Genomic DNA, 24,167 nt, shown 5'->3' on the forward strand with positions numbered 1-24,167 from the left:
CCGTGGTCCCGGTTGCCGTCGCCGCTGCTTCTCTCCGTGGACGAGCGGTGCGCATCCAATATGGCGCCCGCTCCGAAGCGGCGTCTCCTTACTGCCGCGGGTTCCGGGGATATTACTGCTGTGGGGAGCTGGGCAATCGCCTCTTACCCACCACTATCTCCTTGGCCGAGAATGTGGGCACTTTCCACGTCCTCTCCGCCCGTGTGTGAGCCCCTGGGTGTCGGTGAAGGTCCCGGGGCTGGAGAGCTCAGTTAGAATGCGGCCATTAGCTGGGTACGCCCACCGGAAGTCCCCATGGCCCTCTTAAGAGGTATTGTAGTGACAATGGTGGGGGGGGAGAGGGGGCCCCTAAGAAGATTTAGCTTTGGGGCCCACAAGATTCTAGTTACGCCCCTGTTCACATTAACCACTGAACTCCTCAGAAATTGTTGTTTATTTAATAAAGTTTAAAAGGTATTTTTTTTAAAATAATATGTTAAAATATTGTTTTTAACCCCCCCATTTCCCCGTGTCCTTGGGCTCTAATTGTAAAATAATGTTCCAGTAACCTGCCCCAGCCCCTTAATGGTAAAATCCTTATTTTCTAAAAAGCCACCATTCCGTAAAAAGTTGTTTTGAACCAACTGTCTTCCTATTCTGTGGCGATGTGTCTCCCCAGACTCCTCATCTGCCAGCAGTTATACATTTAGTAAACTTATTTACTAACAGTTTTGTATACAGCGCAGCAGGTTCTGTTGCGCTTTAAAATTGGAAATAGTGATAAAACAAACTGGTTATTTACAGACAGTCAATATGGTAGGAGGGCCCTGCTCTCAAACTTACAAATAGGCATTGATACATAAAAAAGGTGTTACCTATTGCATAATGGTCCATCAGATTGCAAAGGTCCTTGGTGGGCTGTATGATACAGTGACCCAAGAATGATGGCCAGGGGTCAGGAGGGTGTAAAGGTGAGAGAAACATAAGTGAAGATATGTTTGGACTGTATATTGTAGATATCATTGGATAGGAAAGGTTTATGAATGTAATGTGTGCAGTTCTAGAATATGGAAAGCTACCTGAAGAGGTGAGTTTTCAGGGAACGCTGGAAGGTTTGGAGAATAGAGGAGAGTCTTATGGTGCGTGGGAGGGCATTCCATAAAGCGTTTCATCGTGAATGCGAGTAAATAATGCGTGTGGATTAGAGAAGTAGAGGTTCTGTGAAGAGGTTGAGTTGGGAGAGCTTTTGAGATAAGTGAAGAGAAATTTGTTGGTGTAGTTTTGGTTTATGGCCTTTTGTATAAGTAAAAATATTTTATATCGAATACGGTAGAATACAGGTAACAAACTTCATGTTAGAAAATGGAACATAACTGACCTGTTTAGAAGTGGCAGTAAATGTTTATACAACTATGGTAGTGAGTACTAGCTAGCTGTAGCTCTGCCCAGACAATGGGTGCAGCCCCACTGGTGGACAGTCACTCAAAGCATCATTAAGAAGGCAGAGGACTATATTTTCCTTGTAGACCAAGGTTGGACAGCAGGTGACATTGAGGTTGCATGCAGCCTCTGAACTGTCCCCAGCTCCTTCCTACTTTATTGTTATATTTGTTTGTTTTAATTAGAGATGGGCCTAGACCCTTGTGTCTTGCTTTTGCCAATACCACCATTATTTATTTGTTCTTTGGTTTGGCAAAACAACCCTTAAGTGTTTTGTTTTGGATTCAGTTTTATGTTTTTAAAAAATATCATTAAAAAAGGCTAAAATCATGTAATGGTGCAAATTTGTATTATTTTACCTTAATTCTGAAAATAATGTAGCCAATTTTTTACCGATAGTGAGCTCCCTTGTGAGCCCTGAAGTGCATCAGGAAGACTCTAGTAGACTTGGATCGAATACAATGTATAAACATCCTAGCAACTGATGTGTGACCTTGTGTTTGCATGATAATTAACACTTAACTTAAACCCAAAATAATGACTCGGAGACTTAGGTTTGGCAGAAAATTTTAGCTGTATTTATTAATGAACTTTAAACTAATATAATTAATTGTAATAAATTAATGGAGGCCAAGAAAGAACGGTTAATTATTTACGCTCCACTCATAACTATCCTACCTAATCAACAAATATCCTAACAACAAGCGGTATCCCCCCAGCCTTCTACATTGACTGACCACCCGTCCGGGTGGTGTCGCTATCCCGGACCGGGTGATCCAGTGAAGGCCTATAGTCAATGAAGATGAGCGCACCGAAGAACAGCTATAAACAACGAATCATCATTTAACAAAGACCTTAAATCAATTAAACTGCCATTCTTTCCAGCCACACAGCCAACGTAAAGAAACACCCACCCACATCCAAATAAAGGGCAGGGGAGAGGGGAAACTCAGGAAAAAGAGGGAGACTCCTCCTGCAGCTCATATCCCCAGCTAACTTTGCCATCCCTGCATCCTTATTGGATGCTGTCACATGCTTCACTAGGTCATCACGGCCTGGGATGTTTAACCCACTACATGCCTATCTCAGTCATTCCGTTCTTCAACTGAAAGCATAGTTTGCTATGTTAATATTGGAAAAGCGATACTTGGATATAGTAGCTGCTTGGGGTGGGTGTCTAGTCAACAGTAGATGTAACAAACTAGAGCTTTCTCAGAGACTCTCAACCATTCTCATGATCAATGTTATCCTATGTATTGAGCTATGTAATGACATTGCTACTAATTTTCTGATGCCTCCTGTTAAAGGCGGAGCTAATGCCAATGCTGCACGCTGGGGTGCCCGGATTTAAGTGCTTCCTTATCAACAGCGGAGTGCCAGAGTTTCCTCATGTCAGTCTAATGGATCTGCACACAGCCATGGCTGAATTGCAGGGGACCAACAGTGTGTTACTGGTTAGTGCTGCATGCATGCTTCTTTCTATAGCTTATTGAACATAATGAGGCCGTTTGTACTTTTCCATTTTCTTCATTTTTTGGACAGTCCACATGTATGTGAGTTGTATAAAGCTACATACAGGGGCAGAGGAATTAAGCCTGGCAAACTGATAATGCGGTGATAACACACCAGGTAATCAGCTGTGTTTGAAAATGACAGTTAGGAATTATTGGCTGGGGCTTTATCACCTTCCACTTTATCACCAAATTATCACTTTATCAGTCTTAGTACATCTGCCCCATAATTCCTAATTATACATAACAAATATTTTAAGAGAAAGTAGTCTCTATAATTCAACACGTGTGCAATTGTCATCCTTCAATGCAAATATTCAGACAACTAGGGCTCTATTTACTAAGCACAGATGGTAATTATTAGTATATCGCCCCTTATTGCTGCAGCAGGAAATAATGTATCACCCCAATTTGCCAATGAAATATCTGAGTGCTACTCATGTGCCAGGCAGCAGTCTTTTTCCTGGAAGATTTGACCAATCATCTATGTCATGCGTTCTGTCAGGCTGCAGCACTAGGGAATTCAATTCCACTTGTACCCCTTTAACACCAGAAACTGCAGGGACATTCCCGGAAATATTGTCCCTGGATGATTCCCGGGTTGGCCCCTTTCACACCGGGCTAGTCCCTACATTTTCTGCTATGTGGGGGCAGCGGGTGGTAAGATCCGGGCAGCGGGTGATGGGGTCCGGGGTCCAGACTGCGGGGATCTGGCAGCGGCAGTGCTATTTGCCGGACAGGGTGGGAGACATGAAAAGCATTTGAAAAGACTGTCCGGACGCTGATTGGCTGAGAGCGTCCGACCAGTGTTTTCAAATCCAGCAGCGCTTCCTGCCCCGCTGCCCAGCAAATATCGCTACAAGCGCACAGCCACCTCTGCCGGATTCCTGCAGTCTGGACCCCTGGACCCCGGATCCATAGACCTCGCTGCCTGGACCCCGGACCCGCCACCCGGACCTCGCCGTCCGGATCCCTGGACCCCGGACCCCACCGCCTGGACCATGGAACCTGCTGTCCAGATGGAATCAAGCCGGGATGCCGGGTAAGTACCTTTCACACTGGCCTGTTTCCCGGCCTGGTCCCGGGAGCAACCCTGCTTTCTAGTAGGTTTGGATTCCCGGGAAATTTTTCTGGGAATTTGGCCCGGGAACCTTGCACTCTAGCGCTAGTCATGGGTTGTTCCCGGGTCCAACCCGGGAATTCAGGCTGGTGTGAAAGGGGTATTAGAAAACCCCCCAATAATAGAAACAAATACATGTCAAAAAAAATTTAAAAACAAAAATAAAACGTAATATATGGAAAATAAAAGAAAAGGCATTTTCCACTAATGAGCCTCCATTATCACGATCCTGAGACAGCGGTAGTACATTGTTTACAGGGGTCTCGAATGAAGCTAACCAACATAAAATGGCAGGGGATAGGTGATCATAAGGCCCAATCTCTAGCTGCAAGTCCATGGCCGGATCCAAGGAGGGGTGACAGGGGTGGTCATCTCTCCCTCTAAATCATGCACGCCCCTGGTACTGAAATCGGACCAGTGTCTCTGATTTCCCCATTGCACAGCCGCTGCCAGCGCTGCCCGGCGGAGGTGCTGCTGAAGTCAATGTCAGGCTCTTGCGGGATTTCACAGTCACCGTCGTGGCGGCAGTGACGTCCAGGAGCTGAGAGTGAGGTGGTGCCATTTTACTCAGCTCCTTCATCATTGGCTCTGGCAGTGTGTGACTGGCTGGCAGCAGGCTTTGAGTTGTGTGGCGCCGGACAGACCTAATGATACCCTCTGTGGTGATGGCCTACTACCTATCTACTAATGTTGTTTATGTTAAAACAAACTTCTATTATTACTATTAATAAATATATTCTATTCTATATAGTATACAAAGATTCATAGCACTGTCTCTGGCTTTCAAAAAAATGCTATATCTTCTTTCCTAAAAATTGAACACAGTCACAATGCTGATTGGTAAATTAACCTTTATTTTTATAACTGCCATTATATCACTTTTATTGATAGGGGCTCCCACACATTTGATGTCAAGGACCCCACAGACCTGTGCAAGTCTATTGCTTATGGTTTCTGAATGATGTTTCCTCTGAATGCCTCAATTTTCATCTGAGGCTTTGGCCCTTATTTTGATTCGTGCGGTACGGCCCGCGTGCGGCCGTACCGCCGATGTTTTTCTTCTGCACATGCGCAGAGGTCAATCTGCGCATGTGCAGCCCCCTTCGCCGCAGACGGATTTCGTCCGCCGCAAAGGGGGCGTATAGGGGCGTGAGGGGCTTCATCCCCTCATTTCCCTATGTGTACGCCCCGCGTTTCATGGGCGTTCCCATGCAAACGCGGGGCGTACGCATGGTAATGAGGGCATGACGCCACTCATGGGGGCGGAAAGCTGACGTCGGCGGATGTCAGCTTTCAGCCCCCATACAAGCTACCACACGGACGATTGTCCGTGTGGTCTCAGCTTGCGGGAGCTGCCGCGGCGTGCGGCCCTGCCTTCGATGGTCGTCGACCATCGAATGCAGGGGGCAGCTCCCACCATGGTGGAGGCGTACGCCTCCACCATTTTCGTGCGGATCGCCAGCCGTCCGTGTACGGACGGCCGTGGCGATCCGTAGTGTGGGCGGGGATACGTCTGGTGCGGTCGGAGCCGCATATGCGGCTCGACCGCACCAACCAGAATAAGGGCCTTTAAGAGGAACAGAGGAGCCCTGGGGAAAATTAGGAGCAACAGCCAGCACTCCGGCTATGGGGAAGGTCATCTCCCATTATCCGGATGGGAGATTAAATGACATGAGTCGCGTTTAATTGCATCATCCCAGCCCTGGCCCCCTGCTGTAAAATACAGTGAATCATGGATTTGAACAGCAGGCATCCAGAACATGCAGCCTTGCCAATGGGGGTTATTCAGACATGATCGCATGGCTTCGAATTCACAGGCCAAATGATAATCAATAGACTGCACACGCATACTGCTATTTGAAAGAAAGACTGCGTTTGGGGGTAGTGACTGGCTGTTTTCTAGGAGTATCAGGGAAAACACAGGCATTTCCAGGCTTTTGAAGGGAAGTCATGTGACATCAGCTTCAGACCCAAGCAGCCTATTTCTATCGCAGTCACTGAGTAAGTCCTGGGCTACGCACAAACTGCACTCACTGGAAAAATCATTCCATGGTGGGTGATTGCGAATGGGTTTGCCGCTAATCACAGGGTTGCAGAATCTTCACAGGCCTATGGCAGCCTTGCTGGGTGGCCTATACCTGATTGCAGGGCTCTGCAAAGTAGCAGCTGTGCGATCAGGTCTGAATAACCCCCAAAGGCCATAGAATAAAAGCCCCACCAAATATGCCTTAATAAGTGCTTAGTTATGGTGTAAGTGTAAGTGCATACACGGCAGAGGTTGTGACAGTTCCTCTGTGTTTGGACCTTCACCAGGTGAGGTCACCATTTTCTTGTCTATTTACCCAACCGGCCTGCCTAGGCCTGAGCACTGAAGTACCCCATCTCTATAGTCCGCGTTCTTGTTGGCTCCTATAAACCTGATGGCCAAAAGTTAGAAACACCTTTGGAGGGATATTTATGGGCAAAGTTTGGAACAGATATAACGGTCTCAGAAGAAAATGTTATTTAAAAGACATAAGTAGACTGATCCACAAATAAATAACTTGTTCCAGGAAGCTAGGTTTAGTGATAACTGAGGTACAGTTAATAAATATACAGTAGTTAGCTTTGAACAGTGAAGCCAAGCTCTTGGTAAATAAGTACACAGTTTTTGTGGTGGGGGCAGAAAAAAAATCTAATGTTTCAGAGCAAAAATAAGCGGAAAAAGTTTCCCACCTTAGTGCTTTCCATTGGTGACATTAAATGGTCTTTAGGGAGACCCGAGGTAGAAGGTTGATATCCAAACCAAAAATTCTCCTCTTGAGCCAACTGATTCGAGCACGGGAAACATAAGGGTCAGGTAATACTGTCACATGCGTTGGAGGTGTAATAGTTACAGTAGTGTTACTGCCTCACAGCACTGATTACATAATGGCCCTAACTGTGTGGATTTTGTCTATTCTCCCTGTGCTTGCATTGGTTTTCTCTGGGTACTCCGGTTTTGTCCCACACTTCAAAAATATACTGGTGGTTTAATTATCTCTCAACAATACTTGCCTACCTTATATGTCTTCTCTCCAGGAGAAGCCCGGAGAGGAGACTCTGCTGCTTTTCTGGGGGGCTGGGCTTGCCATCATTAAGCCCTGTCTCTATTATTGTAAATGCCATGATTTGCTGCTCTTTGGGGAGTGGGTAATAAATGACACAATTTACATTATTTTAGCCTGCTCCACCTCCTCAGCATCGGCAAATGTGTATGCACTTGTCGATGCCAGCACCCCGCCAGGCCCCTGACCAATATCAGCAGATACAGGGATCACCTAGTGTGTACAGTGCTTTTGTCACTCTAGGAAAGCTATGGCAAGAATCCTATATAATAAGAGACTCATCCTGCTCCTCACCTCTCTGGGGTGAATTCAAGTGTTTTGCGCACCAGAGGTCACTAGATGACACGTGACAGAGCAATTCAAGTGTTGCTATGTTCAGGGGCACACAGACGCTAGCGCTGACATTTCTGTTATGTTGTTCCACCATATTTGACTGGATGCTCATGTACTCAGCTGTGCCTGTTCCTTGTGGCCGTCAAATTCTTCTCTTGATGCAGCCACTACACAATTTGACAGGGAGGCAAGTGAAGATGTATCTCCTTATTGCAGACAAAGAACCACACCTTTCAGATCCAATTCGGCATAAAATCATATCATACGCAGGAATTACCAGTAGTCCGCAATATACAATGATACAAAGTGAAAGAAAACATTACACAAGAATTAGTTCTTATACGTTAGCAATTTTCTCAAGCTTGTTCAACTTTAAAGCACAGTCACCGCACCAGTTTTTGTGTTCATTACTCTGCAAATATCTTACTCTCTACTTGACAACCTTGTAACTGAATTAGACTGTATTTGCTGTACCTAAAATCAATAAAAATGTAATTTGCACTAAAGCACAGTCACTATACCCAGTGGTAACCGTTAGGCCCTTGAAAACGTTGCACACAGATAAGGAAGGTACTGTAACACAAGTTGGTTCAGCTTTAAAAAGTCATATTTAACTAGAAGCAGTAAATGCGGAGCACACAGATGAGCAGGTTAGGCAGGTAACACAAAATGGTTTGGCTTTAAAAACACAAGGCCAGATGTAGTAAGCCATACTTGCCTACTTTTGAAAACTAGTTTCAGGGAGATTATAGTTGGTGATAGAATTTTGCACAGCGCCCCATTGAGGGTGTGTGTCATGCTCCTCCCACAGGACGTGTCTAGTTCCATATATGAAGAGATTTTGAACATGGAACCTAGAAGCGTGGGTGTGCACTGCTGCATCTGAGAGGAATCTTTTAAAATGACTTATATCCAAATGTAGATGAGCCCCAAAGCAGTTAGTAAGAGCTACTATACTTGGTAAAGTGCTGGGAAATGGTGCTGATGATTCAATGTAAATGTATCTGTCTCTCATTCCTTTTTCCCCAAAAAATGTAACAGTGTAATGTGGGCCATGTGAAATGAGGGAGATTGCTAGACTAATGAGGGAGAGAGGGAGATTGCTGCTATTTCAGGGAGTCTCCTGCAGAATGCAGGAGGGTAGGCAACTATGTAGTAAGCTTGAAAAGTGACAAAATGGAGAGTGATAAACCACCAGCCAATCAGCTCCTAACTGCCATGTTACAGGCGGTATTTGAAAAATGACAATTAAGAGCTGATTGGTTGGTGGTTTATCACTCTCCATTTGATTATTTTTCAAGGCTTAGTACATCTCGCCCATAGTCACTATAACTAGCAGGAGTGATTAGGGGCCAAATGTAATAGGGTGTGAGAATCAGAAAGTGAAAGATTTTGGTAGAGTTTTCCATATTTAAAAAAAAAAAAAAAAAAGAGACAATAATCTACATTGCAAATTCAGCCTGGATTTTCAGTGTAAATGATTGGCGCTTTAAAAAAAAAAAATCGGAAACTCTCCCAAAATCTCTTACTTTCTGATTCTCACGCCCTATTACATTTGGCCCTTGGCCTTTAAATGCCAATCACACAGGTGAGCAAGTGAAGCAGAACACAGCAATACTGTATATATATACAATATACATTGTATAGCTTTAGCTTCAAGGGAAAGTACATATGCATAACTCATCCTACTATAGCATAAAACATAATATTAAAAGTTGTATAGCATTAGCATAAAGGGAGAATACATTTGTTTAACCCCTCCCACTAGCATAAGGCACAATATTAATGGCTGTATATCATTAGCATTACGGAAAAGCATATCTGCGTAAACACTGACACTTTAGCATAAAACACAATATTAACTGTATAGTATTAGCATTTAAGAACACATCTGTGTAAATCCCCCAATTTAGCATAACACACAATACTAACAGTTGTTTAGCATTAAGGGAGAGAACATCTGAGTAACTCCTCCCACTTTAGCATAAGACAATATTAACAGCGGTTTAGCATTAAAGGATAGCACATCTGAGTACTCCTCCCACTTTAGCATAGGACAATATTAACAGCGGTTTTGCATTAAAGGATAGCACATCTGAGTGACTCCTCCCACTTTAGCAGAAAACATTAATTTGCACCATCAACATCTGTATAACATCAGCATTGGTGGAGGAATAACTAATTATCCAAGGGGAACCAACCCCTCTAAACTTAGGTTTCCAGAACAAACCAGTGATAGGAGAGCACAAGGGAGCCACCCCTTAAATTCTAATATTTCCAGCAGGGTGGATAGGAACAAATAAGTTGCCCCTACCAGCAGCGTATTGCAGCTGAGGGCTCAGAGGTAAAGGTTTGGGGGAAATGGGACACCGCTGTCTCACTCAACATCTGCCATCTGCAACCAGGTCTTTAGCACTGCCTGGAATGCTGTGCACCAGGCTGTGCTCTTTTGCTCAGAGTCTTGCTGTCCAGGTATCCATCCATCCTTTGACTGTGGTCCTCCCATCTCTGTTGGCTCAGCAGGCGTCGTTTGGGTCTCTGCTCTTCTTGGTTCTGGCAGGCAGCAGGTGCGCGGTCCTACCCTGGTCCAGGACTTTTACTTCTTATTTTATGGGTCCCCAGGGGCCCTCCTCTGCCCCTTAGCTTCCCGGACATTGCAACAGGCTGCCCCGCCCTGCAACCCAAGAATCCAATCCCCTGAGAAGGCTTTTCCCTGCCTAAAGCAGTTGCTGAGCATGGGTCACACAGCTGTCTCTATAGAGGAGCCAGAAACCTCTCAGGGTCACCTACTAACTTTAGCCCTAACCCATCACAGGGCTATACAGGCTGCCATATTCATACAGTATATACAAAAATAAAATAAATAAAGGAGTCTCTATGTTTACATACAGTACCTCTGGGGTACTAGGTATTGTACCAGCATGATGCTGGTGACCATACTGCAGAAAAGGTTACTTTGTTAAATTAATTTGTATATACAATATGTTTGGCTAATGTTATTAACCAACCCAGACAGACTGTATAACCTTTATCTTTCCTGCAACTTTTTATTTATCTTCTGTGCCCGGTAATGGGGAACCACTCAGCCACACCATTCCCAGATTTTAATTTTTATAAATAAAAAACAAAAAAGGTACTTATATGTTAGTTGGGCACCCACTATAGTTAGTACGCTCATACCCCCACTATCCATGTCGGCATGGAGTTCATTTTATATAGTGTGGTGAGCGCAGTGAGCCACCGAGGCCGAAGCATGGCGAGGGGACGTGGAAAACGAAGCAAATAGCTTAGTGGGCGCCCAACTAACATATAAGTACCATAAAAAAATATATGGCTCATTTTAACCCTGAGCTCAAGATCAAAGACCCCAAAAAAACATAAGGCACATATAACATGAACAAACTGCGAAGCATTCTTTCATTTTCTTTTTTCTTTTTTTTCTAAAGTTTCACGCGGAACTTCAAGAATCAAAAGCTGTCCCAGTTACTGGAGGTAAGGACATGTGATTCATAAAATTATATTTATAAATTCACACAAAACTGGTAAAAAAATAAGTGATTAATGCCAAGCCACAGTCCTCGCAGAGCTGGTGTTTATAAAGAGAGAAAGCAAGAAATTTACCTCAGATACTGAGAGTGTGCCTCAAATGCCTCTCACATCAGTTACAGCAGGCACACAGGAACACAACTGTCACACAGACTGACACCTACTGGACACTAATGGTGTACAAAAGAACATACAGCAGAACACCATTTTTCTAGACAATTGTCTCAATGTGAGCCAAATTGATAGAAATGGTAAAACATGCATACCTCCCAACATTGTGTCCCTGCTGACCGGGACTTTCAAGAGGCACACCTGAAAGGGGGTGTTGCCTTTACAAAGAGAGCGTGGCCTAGTGGAAATGCCACAGCCACAAGCAAGCCATGCATTTTCTGTGTAAGCTGCTAGCCATGCCCCGAGACCCTCTGTTTCACTGAGTAGACGCTGTGTGCCTAAAAAGGGGAGCGGCAGCTACAAAAGGGGAGTGGCCTTGCATGGATGTCAGGCCTGCAAGCCACACTCTCGTTTTTTATCACTATGTGACTCCTCTGTTTCACTGCTGAGCAGAGCAGCAGCAGGCAGAGGGGACTCTGAACAGGCCCCCCCATCCGCTGGACACTCCTGGCCCCGAGCGGGACGCAGGACAGTCCCGCAAAAACGGGACTGTCACTCAAAAATTGGGACAGTTGGGAGGTATGAACGCGCCTTAAAAATGGTGCAGGCATAGTTTGCATGTTGCAATGCAAACAACTTGTACATGGTTCTGAAACTCTGGGCCTGATTCAGATGTTAAAGCCAATGCAAGTGTGATTTGATTTGACTTCACAACTGCTGATATTCGCAAGTAAAGTTAAAATGAAAAGAGATGCCCATGGGAGCTATTGCTATGGCAACTTATTTACAATTGCATACACCTTTCACAGCCCAAATGCAAGAGCAACTAACATCGGACTTAAGGGTAGCCCCATGGATACGCAGACTGGAGATGGCAGTAGTAACGCAGATACCATGCTTCTGTACAGTAGATAAGTGGAATAGCCTCCCATCAGAGGTGGTAGAGGCAAATACAGTAGTACAATTTAAACATGCTTGGGATAGGCATATTGATATCCTTACAAAAAAATAAGGATCAAATATGGTTTGAGGTAACATGTTTAAAAAAGGGGCAGACTAGATGGGCCAAGTGGTTCTTATCTGCCGTCAAATTCTATGTTTCTATGTTTCTACATAAGAGCCTGCAGCTGACGGCAGATATATGTCCTGAAAATGACCATGCCACGCCTCCCTGATACCACCTCCAAACATTCCCTTCCCGTTACTCACTTTGCAATGAAATCCTCATTGTGATCAGGATTGCAGCAGAATCTGGTCATTAGGTCGACAGTGTCTAGGCCAGAAATATATTATGGTAAAACAGAGAGCCGATACCATGCAAAATATGGGTGTGACCTAGCTAATACGAGGCCACACCCCATTTTAAAGTGGGTTGTGGACTTGCTGGCACAAGGCCATGCCCCATTTTTGTGTGAATCCTCTGTCCCTGCATGTGATTCTTCACACATCAGTGCGGTACATTACTTCTTATTGGTGCACATACGGTAGTGGCTATAATAAATTCTAAATATTGGGGCTAAATCCAATCATTAATATATGGGCCCCTATCAGTAGATATGTTTTTTTTTAATTACCTGATATTAAACTGTTCTACTGTACTTTGGATGAAATTATGGCCCTGATGTACAGTAGGTGCAAAACACATTTGGTTTGCAGATGGACAAAACCATGCTGCACTGCAGGTGGGGCAGATGTAAGAGAGAGTTAAATTTGGGTGGGGTTTGCACGTCAAACTGATATCTACAGTATATGGTATACGGTCACTAGGTCGATCACATCCTAGGTTGTCCACTTAATTTCGACAGGTCTTAGGTCGACACCCTAAAAAAGTGAAAATCCCCATGTTGACCTTTTGACTGTTGACCTTCCCCATGCCGACCTGATGCTTGTGTTGACCTAATGACCCCGTCGACCTAACCTATGTCGACATTCCTGCATGTTGACCTGGGGGTGTCAACCTAATGCTTGTTAAGCTTGTTGGTGTCTATCCAATGATCCATACCCAATAGGATAGTGCCCAAAGCATGGCGAGCATAGGGAGCCCTGCGAGGGGACGCGGTGCACTGATATGGTGTCCATGTTTTACTGTGTCGACATTTGAGACAAAAAAAATGAAAAAACCATGTCGAACTTTTCATAGTCAGCCTAATGCTTGTAAAAAGTATACAGATAGGATTGTCCCAACACTGAACCCGTTTTAACCCATAGGAAACAGTGGATGAAAAAAAACGGGTCTGAAACGGGTAGGACCCTGCTTTATTACTATTTAGGAATACCAGTTCAATCGAACCGGTAAATTCACTCTGCACCTTTCAGACTGCACAAATTACCGGTTTAAAACGGTAATAATAATGGGTAAAAAGTGCGGTCTGATACCCCCTTCAGACGGCACTTTTTACCTGTTATTTTGCCGTTTTTTTACCGTTTTAAAACGGTAATTTGTGCAGTCTGAAAGGTGCAGAGTGAATTTACCGGTTCTATTGAACTGGTATTTCTAAATGGTAATAAAGCAGGGTCCTACCCGTTTCAGACCCGTTTTTTTTTATCCACTGTTTTCTATGGGTTAAAACGGGTTCAGTGTTGTGAAGGAACAAAAACTGCACTGAAATACCGTTTAACGACAAAAACTGCACTGAAATACTGTTTAAAGACATGCGGTGTGAAAGGGATTTTTGCTGGCAGACCTGTTTTTAGAAACATTTTAAAATACCTGGTCAAAGCCAGTTTTGCGGTCTGAAAGCAGCATGAAAGGGGTATTAGCGAACTGTCTGTAATTTGTGCCAATTTGGACTGACCTAGTGGAAATTTGGTGGAGGACATACAGTACATACCCTATCAAGGGTGGTAAATATCCTATTCATATTGCAAACTTTCCTAGGGGTATTATAGGAACGGACTGACCGGTACACCCACAATTTATGAGGGTTCCCTTTAATTGATTTTGTTATTTTTATGCATTTTACATGCAATATTTTATAATGTGTATTAATTAAAATTTTGTCAAAGGTCATCTAATCTATCACTAATTTTTTTATTTGATTTTCATTATATGTGCGCTGCTCTCATTTTTTCTTTTTCTAGCCTAATGCTTGTGTTGACCTAATGACCCTGTAGACATACAGCCATGTCGAGCTTGTCATATGTCGACCTAAGGCCATGTCAACCTTCAGTGGTCGACCCAATAACCCATATTGAAACAGGATAGTGGAAGGCAGGGTGGAGTGGGTACTGATTATCTGGGCCTGGTCTTGTCTGTGGGCCTGGGTCAATTATGGCAGGGAAGGTATATACCCCCTGACCTGCCCTAATCTTTGATGTGCTTAATGATTTTCACTGAATGAACAGGGCTGTAATCTTTTCTTGTCGGTCTTAGGTATTGGAGGACATGTCAAAGGATTATATGTATCTCCATATTAAATTAAATTCAAGTTGAGTAGCCCATATCTAAAATGCTAGGGACCAGATGAATTTTGGATAACAGATTATTTCATATTTCGGAATATTTTTATATTTCAATGCTGTATCTTGAGGTATCATGCATTTATGTTGTACAAGCACATCAAGCACATGAAATACATCAAACACATCAAACACAAAAAATGGGAGGTTGATCTGGGTTTTCTTAATGATAATGAATGGGATGCTGCTAGGGAATTTCCATCTCTGGCTACCACCTCAATTAGAACACGGCAGGTTCAACTATTTTATTTAAAACTTATTTGACTCCAAAGCGTTTGGTCAAGTTTGGAGGTAGGGATTCAGCTGAATGTCCAAAGTGTAATTGGGCTGACTGTAACTTTTGGCACCTTATATGGGAATGTCCTGTAGTACGTCATTTCTGGGATCAGATTAAGACTGCCTTGGTAGTCACAGGTATCCCATCGGACTATCTTACCCCTAAAGTGTGTATATTGGGTGCGGGGGATAGTGAACTACTTTCAAAGGAAGATAACCTGTATGTAACTAATATGTCAGCATTAGCAAAGTTATGTATTGCGCGTAATTGGATGGCAAAGACTGGACCTTTTTTTCAGACTGGAGATTGTTGGTTAATTCAATTATACAACATGAACAATGTATATATATGACCAGGGGCAAGTTGATTAGATATGAGAAGGTTTGGCATAGATGGCATGACTCAGTATATTCCGTGACAGTTTGAAATATTTTGTTGTCCATACAAAACTTTAGTCAATAATAATTTTTTAAAGTGATTTTAAAAATGTGAAAATGCAATTTAGTCAAGTTGTACTGTCTTCAAAGAAAATATTTCTTAACAACGGGATCAATTCAGCTTGGGAGTGGGTCTGGTATGGATAATTTATTTATAAAATGTTTGGGTACTTATGTAATATATGGGCTCCCGTTTTTCTTATGAGACCGCGTCCGCTCGCCACGCTTCAGGCACGGTGGCTCGCTGTGCTCGCCACACTATATAAAATCAACTCCATGCGTAGTTGGATAGTAGGGGTATGAAAAAAGGGGTGCATTTAACATGGGAGCCCAGATAATACATAAGTACCATTGTTTTTTTTTTAATTAACTTTAATGATTTATTGTTAAAAAAAAAAAAAGTTTATTGTACTACATTGATTTCTGTAATGTATGCCTATGTTAAATAAAATTACTCTATTTAAAAACACATGAAATACACACAATTATATTATATATTCTATGTGCATAAAACAAGGTTTCAAAACATGAAACAAAGTCTCTCAGGCACTAAATTTGAATGCCAAGCAATCATTTTCTTGCAGATATTTAGTGCCAATTACATGTTATTTCCCCAGTAGTGGCAATTACAGATGTCCCCAGTAGGTTTTTAGCAAAAAAAATGTAAGGGATGCTCAACCTGTATGTAATTACTCTTCACAGACCCTACTCAGTATGAAACATTTCTTTCCTCGCGCCCAGACCGCATGGAGGTTGCAGCAATAGAACTGGTGGCTGAGCTCTGTCTTCAGTACAAGTCAGTGTCTGGTAAATATACTGGTGCCTGCTGTTTTGCAGACTATTAAATATTTTTTATATATATATATATATATATATATATATATCACCACGGTAGTGTTATATAGAGCCCAGTTTCTTTGTTTGTCTTTCCTTATCTTAAAACATCCATGGACACAATTTCACATATATATAAAACATTTATTAAAATACACTTTTAAAACAAAAGTTCAAAGTAATTCCTTGTCAGAGGATTTTCTTAGATAAAGGATGTAAACAATAGCCCGACGCGTTTCGTCTCACTAAGAGACTTCATCAGGGGTGCTTTTTACATAAATCTACAAAAAGTAGAACATATTGATAAGCATATAAAAACAGGAAAGACATAACAATATGTACAATTTTCTTTTTAACAGATGGTCTATACAGGAGAGGAACAAATGGAAGTTTCTTAGATGTTCTTTAATAATTATTTTTCTAAGATTATATCATATGAATTATTATGAGGGGGACTTTTTTCAATTCATAGTTTCCCCATATAATTAGAAAAAGGAAGGAAATGGAGAAGAAGGAAAGAGGAGGAAGTTTCAATCAAGAATATCTAATTGCTTTTATGTAAGGAGAATGTATCATACCTTTACTGATCTGTATTGGAATTTCTCCTTATTTCAACAGTGATAGATTTCCTATATAGATACTATTTTAGTGATCCATATAAAAAAGACCTTACATTAAAGGTAATAGAAATGTAATTTAACAAACATACATATAAAATATAGAAAATTTGATATCAATACTTTGAAATTATGTCTCTGTATTGGTAGTAAGATCACATCCAGTGGAGATTTCATTCATTCTGCACCACAAATAGTATCTATATAGAAAATCTATCACTGTTGAAATAAGGAGAAATTCCAATACAGATCAGTAAAGGTATGATACATTCTCCTTAAATAAAAGCAATTAGATATTCTTGATTGAAACTTCCTCCCCTTTCCTTCTTCTCCGTTTCCTTCCTTTTTCTAATTATATGGGGAAACTATGAGCTGAAAAAAGCCCCCTTCATAATAATTCATATGATATAATCTTAGAAAAATAACTATTAAAGAACATCTAAGAAACTTCCATCTGTTCCTCTTCTGTATAGACCATCTGTTAAAAAGAAAATTGTGCATATTGTTATGTCTTTCCTGGTTTTAAATGCTTACCAATATGTTCTACTTTTTGTAGATTTATGTAAAAAGCACCCCTGATGAAATCTGACAAAACGCGTCGGGCTATTGTTTACATCCTTTATATAAGAAAATCCTCTGACAAGGAACTACTTTGAACTTTTGTTTTAAAAGTTTATTTTAATAAATGTTTTATATATTTGTGAAATTGTGTCCATGGATGTTTTAAGATAAGGAAAGAAAAAAAAAAAGTAACTAAGCGCTATATAACACTACTACGGTGGTATTGGATGATAGTAGCCTCACTGGTAGGAGGCTAAGTGTTATAAGAGACCATTTGTGTAAATGTGAAATTAGCGCAAATCTAGGAATTTTGTGCTTTTATACATATATATATATTTTTTTTTTTGCTCAGTACTCACGCAGCAGTTCTAGGCTCTGTACTCACGCAGCAGTTCTATGCTCAGTACTCACGCAGCAGTTCTAGGCTCTGTACTCACGCAGCAGTTCTATGCTCGGTACTCACGCAGCAGTTCTATGCTCGGTACTCACGCAGCAGTTCTATGCTCGGTTCTCACGCAGCAGTTCTATGCTCTGTACTCACGCAGCAGTTCTATGCTCTGTACTCACGCAGCAGTTCTATGCTCAGTACTCACGCAGAAGTTCTATTCTCAGTACTCACGCAGCAGTTCTAGGCTCTGTACTCACGCAGCAGTTCTATGCTCGGTACTCACGCAGCAGTTCTATGCTCGGTACTCACGCAGCAGTTCTATGCTCGGTACTCACGCAGCAGTTCTATGCTCTGTACTCACGCAGCAGTTCTATGCTCTGTACTCACGCAGCAGTTCTATGCTCAGTACTCACGCAGAAGTTCTATTCTCAGTACTCACGCAGCAGTTCTATGCTCAGTACTCTTGCAGCAGTTATATGCTCAATACTCTTGCAGCAGTTATATGCTCAATACTCTTGCAGCAGTTCTATGCTCAATACTCACGCAGCAGTTCTATGCTCAGTACTAAAGCAGCAGTTCTAGGCTCTGTACTCACGCAGCAGTTCTATGCTCAGTACTGACGCAGCAGTTTTGGACCAAAACGTTGATGGAAACTACAGTATGGGGACTTTAAACATTATAATTTTAATTTACCACTGGCTATGGTGAGTGCCCTTCTCTTTGTGGACCCACTTCACTTGCATTTAGTGCACGTAGATGTCCCTCCTGTGGTCACAGCAATTTTGGAAGGTATGCCTTTTTTTTTTTTTTAGAAAAAACCCACCATTTCAAGCAGCTGAGGTGTATTATTAAGTTTCCATTTTATATTGCTGTGCTAGAAAAATAATTGCATTCTATCTATTACAGAGATAAGAACAGACTGAGTTCTGAAATGCTGCGACTCTCCCAATTTCTTTTAAAGGGTGCTGTAGAGTTATGGTGAATATAAGGATGAATGTACAACCTCTTTAAAGGTTTATCTAATTAACCTACCGTACTTGTGCATTACTAGAGTGGAGCTGAGCGCTGCAATGTTCTATATCACATAAGAGTGTGCAATAAGTTACCGGATGTGCACTTTATAAGTAGAATAGACACAATTTACTAAGATGGGAGCTCTATTGAATATTGTTATGGGCCATCAATCAGATACTATCTATTATCTGCTCGAAGGTGCTAAATACAGGGCTGGTGCAAGCACCGTCTGTGCCCCAGGCAAAATTGGATAGCACCCCCCCCAATGTTCATTATAGCTATTTATTATTGTTACATATTAATATGTCAGTACAATAATGCCACGTAGTTCATAATATAAAAAATACATGTCCCAAAATAACACATCTGTCTACCTCCAGAGTACGCTGTCATATTGTGCACCTCTCATCAGCACGGTCACTTCCCATTATCAGACGAGCCAAAAAGGCTGGTGCACCCATCACTGTAGAGACCACTCACCATTACCTGACACTGAGTGCGGAACACATTCCCCCTGGTGCCACATACTACAAATGCTGCCCGCCTGTGAGAGGACAGAGCAACAAGGTATGGTACAGTAATTGCCTTATATACATCATTGTAGTCACTAGTCATCTGCCAGTATCTGATCTGATTTATTGGATGAATGCGCATGTTGCCAATGACAACTACAGTGGTCATTTTGGAAAATTGAGATTAAGCACAGATACTAACACACATTTGTGAAGGCCACTCTTTGCTAATATGCCAACAGTTCTCATAGTGTCAGGACACCCAGGGGTGTGATGTGGATGGAAAGGAGAATATACAGTATATAGTAAGCACAGTAAAAACATAATTTCTATGGTTGTTTTTCTTTTTAAACTTTAATATGATTTTATGATTATTTATAAAATGTACATGTAACTTCTACATTACTACTTTAAAACTGAAATTATCGGTACTTATGTATTAGCAGGGCGCCCATTACGTAGTTTGTGTAGTGGTGTATTGAGAATACCAATACACCACTATGCTGGCTACGTAAACTACGTAGTTTACATAACTGGAGCTGTGCTAATACATAATGGATCATATCCCCACTATCCACTTCATACTCCCATTATCCACGTGGGCGTGGAGATAATTTTGAAAGTGTGGCGAGCGCAGCGAGCCACCGAGCCCGAAGCGTGGCGAGCGGACGCAGATATGCAAAAATGAGATCTATATTGCAGTGTACAAATAAAGCAGTCAGTATTTTCGGTACGAAACAAGTACCGTATTTTCTAATCTAGATCTCTCTGCACATGTTACATCTGCCCCCCTGCAGTGCACATGGTTTTGTCCATCTAAGAAGGAATGTGCATGTATATAAGCTGCAGTTCTGCAGACTGTTTTGACATGAAGTTGGGTAATTGCGTTTTACTAATGTTTTGGAGGTCAAAGATCAATGAGGTTTCTCCCGATGTGTTGGTATATGTAAATGCCACCATAGGAAAAGCTGGTATTCTTATAGCTAACAAACAAGAGGTCAACACAAAGCATGGTCAAGCTGGAAATTAGGTAAATATGACCTAAATGCAGAGCAAGACAAACTTAACAAAGAATGGTCTTCTTGGCATCATAAGGGGCATGTAAATGGGCACAGCCTCTCAAAAAGCAGTATCATGATACCTTTGCCTATAAATGAGATGCTCACCATTTGAAGCTGTGTTTATACAGATTACCAAGATCAAAACCTGAAATACATCTAAAGGTGCGTACACACGTACAGATTTTTCTGTCTGATCTATCTGGTGGGAACAAAAACCTGGAAATGTATGGGAGCAAATGACAATAAAAAAATTGTTCCCAAACACTTGAAAACAGACAGTGATCAGTCAGACAAATTGTTTAAATCATTCTGATATAGCAAATTTATCAAAGCATATATTTTTTTTTCTGTTTTCCTGCATTTGGGTGGAAATTTTTGATTATCATATGCTCCCATACATTTCCAGGTTTTTGTTCCCACCAGATAGATCAGACAGAAAAATCTGTACATCTGTACGCACCTTTACTCTGATTTCAAAGCAGGATCTTATTGGCTATCCCAAATCACATGACAGTTGTTTACAGTTGATAGCCAATAAGATCCTGCTTTTAAATCAGAGTAAATCAGAGTAAAGGTGCGTACACACGTACATATTTTTGTCTGATCTATCTGGTGGGAACAAAAACCTGGAAATGTATGGGAGCATATGACAATGAAAAATTTTCACCCAAATGCAGAAAAACAGGAAAAATATATATGCTTTTACAAATTTGTTATATCAGAATGATTTAAACAATTTGTCTGACTGATCACTGTCTGTTTTCAAGTGTTTGGGAACAATTTTTTGATTGTCATATGCTCCTATACATTTTCAGGTTTTTGTTCCCACCAGATAGATCAGACAGAAAATCTGTACTTGTGTACGGTGCGTACAGGATAGCAAATGACAAAACAATGTGGATTAATAATAATGTAACTATTATGTTTACTTAGCTTCAATTAAGTTGATAAACAAATAGCAAAAGATTCTCCCGATTTAGAATAGAAGACCCCCCCATTCATACAGAAACATGCATCCTAGAATTCTCACGGAGGAGAACAGGTAGGGCGGTTTCACACACTCCGGCTCCTGCCGGGCGGCTAAACCCCGCACGGCCAGGAAGCCATGCAGCACACAGCAGTTTAGAATGGAGAGGATGGCCACAGCCCGGCAGCTGTCCATTCCAGTGGTGGGTTCCGGACGCAACCGGGTGGCCGGGCCGTGGCTGCCCTGTGTGAATGGACACAATAGTGTCCATTAACAACTAGTGTGCACAGCAGGGCTTTTGGTCGTGTGGGATTTCGCCGCCCGGCAGGAGCCGGAGTGTGTGAAATAGCCCGTAGGGTTTGTCATCACTCAGCAGACGGTTCTAAAAGTAGTTTGCGCCCTGCGGAGTATCAGTGTTTGCTTTATTAAGAATCAATGCAGATACAATAAACAGTGTAGACAGTAGATGGCAGTATTACTGTATAATATTACATCAGTTCTGTGCGTCATAATCAGTCTAGAGTTATAGGACAAAGAATAATATACCGTAAATATATTCACCTACAGTGTAATGTCTTTTTGTGTGTTGAACTCAGCACACTATAATTGCATACATCCTTCATTTGCTGCCTGAAGTTGCAGCATCTTAGCTTGCAAAAGCTTATGGTTATTGTACATTTAAGTTTGATATTACAGTATATTAATAATAATAAATTGCAGAGAATTTTTATTAATTAAATCAATCTTGTAAAATTTCTAAGCAACCTCTTTATATCACTGTACAGCTCTGTGTGCCGCAATCATCTATTTAATGCAATAGACAGGAATAGGCTTGAGAAACCTGTCCTGGGTATGGGTGAAAACCAGAACCGAACCCTCTGAACCCCCAGACCAAACAGGCTCCATTCATCAATTTCTTGCATTCCGGAGCTTGTAGTTTCAGGTCCGGAGGGGTGCCTGTCCGGGGGGTGTCATCTCAGAAAAGCCACTTACAGTATGCATAAACTCACAGGGTCTATAGGCATAAAGGGCCCCCTGGGGGGAATACAGTGGTTAGAGCTAATCATTAGAGAGTGCATGGTCTGGGCCCCTTGATAAAAAAAAAAAAATTATATATATATATATATATATATATATATATATATATATATATAAATAAAATACTGCTAGGGCATGCATAATAATGCATCTGATTAATAACAGCAATGCACTATAGAGGATACACCATAGTCCTGTGCAGTATATCGCAACATACTGTAGGTACTGTATAATGTATAAATCTGGAACCTGATCCCTACAGGAGGCCGTGGGGCCCCAGGCAGTGGCCAACAAATACAATGAAAGTCCAGGTACTACAGATGAAGGGTAGCTCACACGTGGGGCCTTATTCAGATCTGAGCTCAGTACAAATTTTTGGGAAAATGGGCAAAACCCTGTGCACTGCAGGTGGGGCAGATGCATCCTTGCCTACTTTTGAAAACTAGTTTCAGGGAGATTATAGTCGGTAGTAGAATTTTCCACAGCGCCCCATTGAGGGGGTGTGTCATACTCCACCCAAAGGGCGTGTTTATGTCCATATATGGAGAGACTGTGAATAGAGATTGTCAACATGGCACCTAGAAGCGTGGGTGTGCACTGCTACACCTGAGAGGAATCTTTTAAAATTACTTATATCCAAATGTAGATGAGCCCCAAAGCAGTTAGTAAGAGCTACTATACCTGGTAAAGTGCTGGGAAATGGCGCTGATGATTCAATGTAAATGTATCTATCTATCTCTCATTCCTCCCCCCCCCCCCCCCCCCAAATGTAACAGTTAATGTGGGCTAGGTGACATGAGGGAGATTGCTAGACTAATGTGGGAGAGAGGGAGATTGTTGCTATTTCAGGGAGTCACCTGCAGAATGCAGGAGGGTAGGCAGCTATGGGCAGATAGTAACATGTATAGAGAGAGCTAGATTTGTGTGAATTATTTTGTTTCTGTACAGGGTAAATACTGGCTGCTTTATTTTTACACTGCAATTTAGCTTTCAGTTTCAGCACACCCCACCCAAATTTAACTCTCTCTGCACAGGTTACATCTGCCCCACCTGCAGTGCACATGTTTTTGCACATTTTCCGAACAAATTTGTACTGAGTAATAAATCTGAATAAGGCCCTTGGTGAGTAACTAGTCACAATTCAATAGACAGACCCTACAGAAGACAGGCAAGTGACCAGAGCAAACTTACAGGCTAGAAATGAACTCTTTACTAGGCCATTTCAGCCAAAGATGCCAAGGATATCTGAATGAATTTAGAGTATTCAAGGGATGGTGAATTCAGAAATAGTTTTTTTTTTTTTCAATTTGGCTTAACATAATGTATTCACTCAATTAATAGGCAACTACCCATAACACATGCATATGGGAGTCTATCGGAACATGAATGTTCTAGGTGTTCACTCTGTAAATCTAGAATACCCCTGTATATAAGTTATCAGTTCAGTTGGCAGTTGAGCGGTTTCCATTATCGGTTGTCTTTTTTCTTGTTTCTCATCTACGTATCTAAAAAAAATGAGATCCAATCTAATAAAATTGATGTCACATTCGGAATCAGCACCACAGTTAACCCAAAAGTGCCTGATCAGTGCACGGTAATAGGTAATCTGGAGGTTAGCTAACACACACGTCTCCTCACCTGCAGGAGGCGCTATGGATTGCACTGCTACAGGGTGAGATAGACATGGTGGTGTCTGACCATTCACCGTGTACAGCGGACCTCAAACTCCTGACAGAGGGGGATTTTCTGAAAGCCTGGGGAGGGATATCTTCCCTACAGTTTGGTGAGTATTCATTTACTTCTCATGACAAATGCTGTGGAAAGTCTGGGCACCATTTTGGTTGCATCCTATTCTGCATGAAAATAAAATCCTTTA

At 41.9% G+C, this 24,167-nt stretch overlaps 1 protein-coding gene across 2 annotated transcripts in view; it reads left to right on the forward strand.

Annotated features, from left to right (window-relative positions):
- Nucleotides 1–24,167, forward strand: part of LOC146064547 (allantoinase, mitochondrial-like) — a 57,308-nt gene that overhangs the window by 20,253 nt on the left and 12,888 nt on the right. Inside the window, exons 5-9 of one of the 2 annotated variants that reach the window (XM_083178172.1) lie at nucleotides 2,727–2,873; nucleotides 10,916–10,961; nucleotides 16,002–16,095; nucleotides 19,094–19,280; nucleotides 23,936–24,074. In XM_083178172.1, the coding sequence (XP_083034298.1) occupies nucleotides 2,727–2,873; nucleotides 10,916–10,961; nucleotides 16,002–16,095; nucleotides 19,094–19,280; nucleotides 23,936–24,074 (613 nt within the window). The remainder of the gene's footprint in view (nucleotides 1–2,726; nucleotides 2,874–10,915; nucleotides 10,962–16,001; nucleotides 16,096–19,093; nucleotides 19,281–23,935; nucleotides 24,075–24,167) is intronic. The other variant, XM_083178174.1, reaches the window with a different exon arrangement.

The sequence above is a fragment of the Crinia signifera genome, chromosome 3 (assembly GCF_055691185.1).
Source record: "Crinia signifera chromosome 3, ASM5569118v1, whole genome shotgun sequence".
Taxonomy (NCBI): Eukaryota; Metazoa; Chordata; class Amphibia; order Anura; family Myobatrachidae; genus Crinia; species Crinia signifera.